This window comes from Cavia porcellus, unplaced genomic scaffold, assembly GCF_034190915.1.
Source record: "Cavia porcellus strain 051 isolate PalLab524CR breed Dunkin Hartley unplaced genomic scaffold, mCavPor4.1 scaffold_31, whole genome shotgun sequence".
Taxonomy (NCBI): domain Eukaryota; kingdom Metazoa; phylum Chordata; class Mammalia; order Rodentia; family Caviidae; genus Cavia; species Cavia porcellus.
Genome location: NW_026947514.1, coordinates 22,400,967 through 22,410,767, shown reverse-complemented (window position 1 = coordinate 22,410,767; position 9,801 = coordinate 22,400,967). Strand labels below are relative to the sequence as shown.

At 39.4% G+C, this 9,801-nt stretch overlaps 1 protein-coding gene across 1 annotated transcript; it reads right to left on the bottom strand.

Annotated features, from left to right (window-relative positions):
- Nucleotides 1-340: 340 nt before the first annotated feature.
- On the bottom strand, nt 341-8,688 carry Dio2 (iodothyronine deiodinase 2). The gene is made up of 2 exons (NM_001257977.1): nt 8,467-8,688; nt 341-928 (listed from the first exon to the last, which is right to left on the bottom strand). The coding sequence occupies exons 1-2, from the start codon at nt 8,686-8,688 to the stop codon at nt 341-343; spliced, it is 810 nt and encodes a 269-aa protein (NP_001244906.1).
- Between the last annotated feature and the right edge of the window lie 1,113 nt (nt 8,689-9,801).

The window sequence follows — 9,801 nt, the reverse complement described above, 5'->3', positions numbered from 1 at the left end:
ACTATTATTCAGGTAACTGTTTTCTTCTGGTCCCAAGGCAAGCATCACGCATTTCTCAAGTTAGAATGAAAACATACTGAATTGGGGTTTCTTCCTCTCTAACTTGGATTTTTTTCACTAAAAAGAGAGCAGCAGTACTACTATCTAGCCCAGTGCTACTTGAATAGTAGAAAAATACTGAGATGCTAGAGGTTTAGGTTCTTCTCAGAAGTAAATTCTTGTCTTGCGGTGAGGCAGTGGGACTCAATGGAAATAGTGGATTCAGTTCTTAATGTCCTTTCCTTTACATAATGTTTATTTTAAAAAATAATAGCTCTATGACAATCATACCTTTAACCATCTAATCTAGATTTCATCTCTTGTGGAAATTCTTCTCCAGCCAACGCCGGACTTCTTGAAGGTTGTAGCAGAAGGGGCCCTTTCCTCCAAGATAAGCAATTTTCTGTCTCTGCACAATGCACACGCGTTCAAAGGCTACCCCATAAGCTACATTGGCATTGTTGTCCATGCGATCAGCCACAACTTGGCACTGGGGCGGCAAGGAGAAACGCTCCAGAAGCTGATGGGCTGCTGCACATCGCTCTTCCTGGTTCCGGTGCTTCTTCACCTCAAAAGACAAAGAGGACCCCCCAGGTATCGCCCAACCATCTGAGGGATGAGCCTCGTCAATGTAGACCAACAGGAAGTCAGCCACTGATGAGAACTCTTCCACCAGTTTGCTGAAGGCAGGCAGCTGACTGGTAAAAGGAGGTCAAGTGGCAGAGCCGAAATTGACCACCAGTGGGCGCTCGGCACTGGCAAAGTCAAGCAGGTGGCACTGGACTCCTTCAGCAGTCTTCTCCTGGACCCTGTTTCCACCACTGTGGCCTCCTTCAGGACTGGACACACGCACCACACTGGAATTGGGGGCATCTTCGCCCAGTTTCACCTAATGATGGAAAAAGAAAACGAAAAGAAAGAAAAAGGATACTACATTAAACACACTGCTGCTTCAATTCACTCTAAATAGATAGCATTGGTTGACAAAAAATAGTATTTCCTTTAGAGGATATGGTAAAGATATTGATTTCAGTACAAAAGTGTCTTGTCATAGAATGTAAAGAACGGTTCAATGAGAATAAAAGTGTTTTTATTCTATATAATCGCTGAAGATAATTATTTTTATCATTGAAGCACTGGCAGTAACTCGATAATCAAATTGAGGCAGATATTCTTTACTATCCATAGTTTGCTGTCAATACTTAGCAAGTATTATGTGACAAATGATTGACTTCATTTTAAAAGTCAGAAGCAAATGGTTGACTTTAAGATAAATTGTCAGGGTTTTGCAACACACTGCCTCTTTTTCAGTTTCAAATATGCATGTAGGACCTGATTTTCTATGCATGCTGCTGAGTTATTTTATCTCAAACAATAGACAATAGAAACATGGAATCCACTATTTACGAGAATTCATCCCATTCAGCCTTTCCTATGCTTTCTCATATATAAGATCGTGATAAGGAGACCTGTCTTCTTATACTGTGTGGTTATTACAGACTAACAGAAAAGAAAAGGATCATTATCTGGACCTATCCTCTGTTGTTACTGAACAGCCCATCTCACCTCATGAAACAGAATGTATCTTTCTCTGGGAAACTGTACTAAAAATAAATTAATATCCAGGGATATAGTTCATTGGCACAAGTGCCTATCTAGTAAGCATAAGATCCTGAGTTTGACTCCTTGTACCAAGAAATAAATTAATTAAAATAATAAATTTTCCTAAAAAGACATTTGAGCGTCTCACAGTGCAGTGACTATCCTGTATGTTTCTGCCACTATTGCTTATATTATGGTTCCAATGACCAGAACTTTACAATTTCCATTAATGAATAGAGACTAACAAAAACGTAATTCCTACTTTAGGTCATTTTCTTATTTTACATGATTTTTTGTTTCTTTTCCTTCTTTTATCTAAGATGTCACAAACCATATATTTCTCTACCATACAATTTATTAGCGAACTCCTTTGAATGATGAAATATTTGGGCACAAGAAGTATAGAGAGCAATTTCCTATGTGCCTCCTTTGAACATGGTTTAAGCAGTTGAACACAGAATACTGAAAAAAATTTTGTGGCCTTTATATCTATAAATTGATAATAAAACTCAGGCAGCATAAAAGAACCAATTGCATCAGTTTGAATTAACACAATTGGATCTTCGCTTAGAATGGTTTAATCAAAGTCAAAAACATTAGGGACAACTTACCACAGTACAATTGATTTTTACACACTGCTCTTCCTATTACAAAACACTTTCAACTAGATCGACTTATTTTGCTCATATAAATATCCACATATAACACTGTTATTAACTCAAGTGAATCATTGCAGATGCAACAATCCAAACAGATATAAAACCCTCAAAGATTTTTTTCAGAAGTTTCTACTAATGTTAATTCACAACTAATTATAATAATAGAGAAGTAAAGTTTTTTCCTATTTCTTCTGCCAAGACCTAGCAGGGTAGGTTTGAAACAAGTACTATTAGTTTTCTAAAAAGAAATCTTAAAGTAATCTTCCTTTGAAAAGCAAACTGTTGATGTTATTTGATTTCAGTCACCACCAGGGTGAAATTGGAATTTTCTTGGCTAATTTACAAGTGACACCAGATGAAGAAATCCCTTAACCCACCTTTCATTGGATTATTTTATGTGAACTACATTGGCCTTTGAGGCCCTTAGATATATTTCACACTTAAACACACAGATTTTAAAGGCATAAACCTCCTCATAGATGGCTTCTTTTTGACACTTCTTTGTAGTTCTTTGTGCACAAAGAACTTTGTGACTTATGACAATGCTAATGATTGTAGAAGATTTCCTTTTAACCATATTGTATGTGCTACATTCATAAACATGCGGTAATAAGATTTGCATTTGGATGAGTCTGCTACACAGAGACTTCTTGTTAGGTATGTAACCTGTAAAATAATCTCTGCACTGCAGACTGATAAATTCGCGGCAGGTGAGAACATCCTCCTGCACTTTGGAGTCATTATTGGAACCCATGAACTACTGTGTAGTCTTGATAAATTGGCCTCTGCCTGCCAGATTCTCACCCAAGAAATCCTGTCAATCCTGTGTTATTCCTGACAGTTCAACAGAATAATCTAATTCAATGCTTCAGGTACAGGTGATCCCTTATTACCTGCAGTCAATTTTCCTGGAAAGTTAAAGCTCATTTTCCTTAGAAACCGTGAACAATTGCCTCGGACAATTTAAGATCAGTACAATACAGTTCAAAATTAGGAAAGTTGCCAAAAACATAACACCCTTTGGAGCACAGGGTTGACATTTTGTTTGTTAGCAAAATACACTTTTTCAAAATTTGTTGAATGAATCATTGATTAAACACTAGTGGTTATAATTGTAGGTCAGTAAAGAATTTATAATTATTAATAATCTTGATTTGCATTGAATATATTATAGTTAGGTGATAGATAAGCTTGTTGCTGCTACAGGTAAATTTGGAAACATAAATCTTGGACTCTCCTGTAGCTTCCTGCCATGCTTAGCACCCAGTATTGTTGATCTGATCTTGATTATCTCAACAGGTTAGTAAATAAAAGAGCTATGGCCAATTCTCTTTATTTTGTTGAGTGGTAGTAGACCCCTAATAGAGACTTGATTGTCATAGATGGATATCCTTATTTTTAAAGGCAACCAGGTAGGAAAAAAAGCACAGATAGGATTGATGCTCTTAAGAAAACTAAGCAAAAAACAAACACCCATGTTTCCCAAGTCCAAATATGAGTAGAGCAATAGTCTGCTTTTATAAGCATAATATAACTAATAAATCTGTCTATTTTTGCTAAACCTAATGGAGAACAATCTAGCAAAAACAGAGGAGAAAAAAACATGCAAATTTACTTTAAACTAAACAGACAAAATTTCTATTAGACCAGAGTTTCTAAATTCCTGTTAGAATAGAGTTTCAGAGGGAGAATTTCGTGGTTTGCTCAGTTAACAATCCTGCTGAGATGGAATGGGAGAATCACCATTGTCTTCAACATGGAAGAGTCTTTGCTCACCCCAGGAGCAAAGCATTCCTTGACATAGAGCCAAAATGACGAGGAAAATAAAGAGAGTCCCATAATAACATTTAGGCTGCAGAAAAGCAGCTCAACAAAAACAAGTTATCCCCTGGTACTCTCAAACTTTGTTTTAATTTCCCACAGTGGCACACAAAGTCTCCTGGCCACAAGTTACCTATCATCTTAATTTCTTCTTCTTAGAGGGTTTGTGTTTGGTTTTTTGTCCTTAATGAGACATATTTGCCAAAGAGGCATTCAAAAGGCATTTTTTACTCTTGCGGAAGAGTAATTAGGTCGGTACCTCTTTCCCTGCCAGCATTAGCCGTTCTAAAGAGAACCTTGCCCAGTATTTAATGCCCAAACACAAGAAGCGTCATTTCCACTAATTGGTCTTGAAGTTCCGATGTTCCCAAAGGGTCCCTTTCTTTTGCAAGGATCAGAAAGGACATACGTAAAATGTGATAATCGTCATCACTAACTTTTCTCTCTCATCTGCCCTCCTGCAATTGTCCTTTCCTATGTTTTTGCAATCAACATGAAAACAGCATCAACAAAGGTGGTACATGAAGGACTTTCATCTTTATAAGAGGGCGTCTCTGAGCCAAGTTTGTAAGTTGCAGTAGACATGTTTATAAATACGAACTTGAGCATGAAGGCAGCACATCTCCAAAGTGTGTGATTTCTTAACGATAGGATGTGTTTTACTGATAGTGCCTGGTGCACAGGCAAAAGGATAATGCTGCTTTACATGTGGACTGTGAAATGCAGGGCAAGGAGGGAAAAAAAGAACCATTCATCAAGGGAAGCTGGAAATAGAGCATATACTACTAACCTTTTTTTTTTTCCACAGCCTGAGAAAAGCTTTTGGATAAAATACAATCTCAGGATTAAAAAGCAAAGCAAGTGACAAAAAATGGGAGATGAGCGTGTGGCAGAGAGTTACAGACACTTCTTGCTATCCAAAGCCCTGGAAGTGCCTTTATTAACTATCAGGAAGTGTCAGATTCTTTGACATAATGACCAGGCTACATCAATGTCCTTAGAAACATGGCCAAACAATCATTAAGCAGAGATTTAACCATCTGCATTCAGACTGGCCAAATAAATCAGAGTAGAAGAACAAGCTACCTACTCCTCTTTCTAAGCTCCACTTGCTTTTTGGCTATTCTCTGTTTGATTTGTACCTTGAAAACGTAGCCCAAAGCCCTATCATTCCCCAATGTTTTATCCAAGTGACAGACAAGTTCTGGCTGTGGCCTTCTTTGTTTCCTTTTGGGACAGTTTCTCTCTTAAAAGAGCCATTTTTCCATTGTAGAAACTAGTGTTAAAAGGCTTGAGGTGAATGAAGAGAAGAAGGAGAATGTTAAAGAGACCCTTTCAAAAACCAAAATTATACGTTCAAATAAATATGTTTTCGATGCCAGCGCAATATTAACCATGCAGAAACTAAACTGCTTGTCAGCATCTATACTTGTGTTTACCTTTACACTTCATTTAGGTAAGAGCCAGGCTCCCAGACAGGGCAGTTTGCTTATTGGTTGTGTTTTTGAGTCTTGGAACACCAGCACAGGGATGCAGTGTCTAGATGCAATGACACTGGCTGAGAGACTTAAAAAATAGCTGGTGTGTGCCTCAGAATATCTCACAAGTTTCTAACAGACTGTTTGCAGTCGAATGTATACCCAGAACCCCCATGAGTTTTAAAAGTTTCACCACAATTTCAAATTCCTTTCAATATTTTAATGGACAAAGGTTATGTTAGCATTTCATTTTGCTCTTTAACTTCAGTGTTGCTCTTGTCTAGGTAAAACACAAAGATCATCCTTTTATTCCAATTTGTCTAAATCTCTTTCCAAGTTTCTGGCATTTAACAACTAGGAGAAGTAAGAACAACAAATGACAGCTCTAATTATATTACACGTGGACACACCCTCATCCTGGAAAACTCTGTTTCTGAAGTAGCAGCCTCCAAAGCCTGCAAGTCAAGGTTATGAAATCTGTGATGCCATCTCAGGCAGAACCTCCTCCAGTGCCTCTAGAAATGCCCACGCCCAAAGACAGTGGCACAGATGACAGCAGCATTCAATGAGGTGATTCAACCTGTTTGAGAGGTGTCATGTGACCCCTCAAGTGCCGCCACAATGACCACTAACCTAACCACACTTAGAGACAGAAAGGAAGCAAAATCCAGCATCCTCAGGGTTTCCATTCATTACACAATCATCCCACCCTTTTCTCTGGATATACGGTTTCTGAGTTTGCATATGCTGATGGCAGCATCACATAAATCATTACAGCAAATATAATGTCAGTCAAGAACTTGGTCACCGATAAAGTCAGTAGGCAGAGACAAAGAAAGGCGGAGGAGAATATACAAACCACATGCTGTTAAAAAAAAAAAAAAAGAACAAAGAAAAAACAATCCCTCGTCTTTCCCAACTTCCTGGAATGTGAATAACAAACTCTTACAACACGTGAAACACTACACATTAGTGAAAAAGTAAATAATAAAAGTTACAGGCACATGTGTTTGCTTTTCCATTTCTATTTCAGTAAGTTGCTTAATGGGAAAATACCTCACTTGGTATTGTGGGTAACATCACAGCTTTCATAATTAATGTGAGAAATGACATTTATATTAGACATATAGGCATATAAGTAAAATTCTCCCAAGAAGTGATTTTTCCTCCATAAGTGAAAGCCAATTGTCTTTCAAAAAAATAATAGTTGAATACTGAGATCAAGCTTCAACATTTCCGTATAATCTGCTAAAATATACAAGATGCAAATGTAAATGAGGAAACTTCTTAATTATAGTTATATACACTTTTGTATTCTTCTAGCCTCTGAATTTCTTATTCTTACAACATAGAAACTTCACATTCAGTATACACATTTGTGGAAATGGAATGATCATTCGAGGGACCCCCTTGCTTATAACTCTTATTTGCCTTTACATACATACCATAAATGAGATTTCATTAATGGGACTTTGACTGCCCATTCATTTTCTCATGAAAAAAGTCCATTGACTAAGATTCCTTACAATTCACATGACTTTGGGATAATAAATGCAGACCCCTTGCACGTTGCTTTTTCTATGAAAGACATGAATTACAGCTAGTTTACCATAGACACTTTCTTCTTGAATATTTGATTTTCAGTAGAACAACCTCTATTTTTCTAGTGTTTAGTTAAAGAGAACTCACTCCCTTCCCCTCTATTATTCTGAGTTTCTATCTCTTGTTTCTGAGCTTGTCTGTTGAACAGATGCCACTTCATTAAACACCTGGCTCCAATATTCCTCTAAAACCCCTTTCCTTGGGGTCATTTGCAAGGTTACCCACTATGGTGACAGTAAACTAAGATCTTCTCCTTTGGTAGCAACGTTTTGCAGAGTGAGTTCATTCTTCCTAACCCCAGGGAGTCTTCAGGAATCATGTGGCACTAGGGGGGATGGGCACAGACTGGCAAAAGATTGGTGACAAATTGTTCTTTGCCTCTCAGCTGAAGGTCTCGGCTGGAACTGCTGTATTAGCACGTCCAAGCAGCAAAAAGACTAAACACCAGAATTTTTAACTTAGAAACAAAGATCGTCTACTGGTTTTTGGAGATCAAATGAGGGGACAACTTCTACAGGTAAGCCAGGCTCAGTGCTCAAGGCAGGAGATTGCAGTGATAAGACCCATTAGTTCTTCCTAAAACAACTTGTTTTTACTTGGAGAAACAAAATACCTCTGGCTCTCCTTAGAAAGCCTGGTTTCCTGATAGCCAGTTTGCAAAATGATGTCTAATAACTAATGACTCACAGCAGACCAGCGTAGAGGAGGCTGCACCTTAGCCTGGGTTTTATTCACGCAGCTCTCCCAGAAACAGAGGAAGCGCGGACAGTGCTCAGGCACACTTGCTGTGCCTGTTCCTTTGTGAACTTTCTGTTTCAAGTGACCCTCTCTTTTCAGCAAGAAAAGGGAAAATGCTACCTCATTTGTCCTTTCTGATGCACCTCACCTAACCTCCCAGCAAGCAAAACGTCAAAATTCCAGGTAACTGGCAAAATAAACATCTCTTCCTTCTAATTTTTCTGTCTTTGCCCAGTTATGCTACAGGTACAAACGCTCTATGACAAAATATAGTATAAGCTTTATTTCTAAAAGCTTCCTGATTAGGTCCCACAGCGTAATTATGGCTGGATATGTCACTCCTAAACTAACCTGTGCAACAGGTGTAGGAGTAAACATAGAGGCTCACTTGGACATACGCACTAGGCAGGCCCCCAAAGAAGGCTCCACTGTTCTTGCCCCCCAAACTCCTCCCAGGACCCCCACTTCCCAGCCTGCAAAAGCTCTGCTTGGTTGAGCTGGGTGAAGCCCTCGTGCTCACAGCTCACCTGTTTGTAGGCATCAAGCAGGAAGCTCTTCCAGACGCAGCGCAGTCCCTCTGAGGTCAGCATGCGCCTCCACTCTCCGCGAGTGGACTTGGAGCGGCTCAGCAGCAGAACCACGTGCTTAAGCAGAATGACCGAGTCATAGAGCGCCAGAAAGAGGCAGTTGGAGAAAAAAACTGGCAGAATTTGCAGTGTGATCAGCAAGTCTATGCTGAGGATACCCATCTTCTTTGCTTCTTCAATCAGTCCCCTTGTGCGCTCTGGTTCCCCTTCACCCTCTTATTTAAAAGAGGGGTGGTGATAGAGGGGGTGGGGGAGGTAAGGGGGAAGGTGGGGGTGGGGGGAGAAGGAGAAAAACTAAATTAAAAGGAAGCCCAAGTTGTCTCCTCTTTCAAAGAAGCAGAAATGGCACGACCAAGTTCAGCCTCTCCAGCCCAGCAGTTGGAGCGTGCCCATCAATTCATTCAATTCGGAGCGGCTGCCTTTTTTTTTTTTTTTTTTTTTTTTTCAGGATTTAAGATGTTTAAAAAAAAAAAAAAGGAAAGAAAGAAACTGGCGCACCCGTCCCTAATCCAGTTACCCCTGTCAGAGTCCGTTAAAGACACGTTGTTCTGCTTTCATTTCCAAGCACCTATGAGACTGTGGAGGAGACTGCAAAATTTTCCTTAGCTTGTCATTGTCTCTATGTTCTTTAAACGTAGCCTGTTTCTTTCTTGAACTGCTAGAGTTTTTAAAATGTGTTTTAGTGGTAGGTTTTTTTTTTTTCTTTCTTTCTTTACTCCGTTTTATACACTCCTGCTGTTCCCTTCTCCCAGCCTGTCTCACTCTCTCCCCTCTCCAGTAGCGGACTGGGTCCTGCTCGCTCCCTCTGGCTTCTCCTTCTGCTATCTGTCTGTGTGCAAAGTGCCTCCCTCTGCAGCCCAGTGAGTCTCCCTGAAGCCTTTTATACATTCCCTGGCTAATTGCTGCAATAGAGAAATGAAAGCCTAATCTTGCTAAAGATCTTGACGTCATTGAGAAAGAGGGCTTTACTTTGGCCAGGACTGCAGTGAATAGAAAGGAAAACTCGACAACTTTTTTTTTTAGAAGGGGTGGGGGAGAGACAGTGGAATTTTGCTTTGTGATAGAGAGAGGGAGGGAGGGAGAGAGAGAGAGGGAGAGAGAGAGACAGAGAGAGACAGAGAGACAGAGCAAGACCTCTGACAACTTTTAGGCAATGCTTCTAAACTTTAGGGAAAGTAATTTCACATAATGTGTAGATTAATATGATGACACTCTCTTTTCTGATTATCATTATTATAATTTATCAAAGGCTTGGAGAAAAATCCTGGCAGGCAG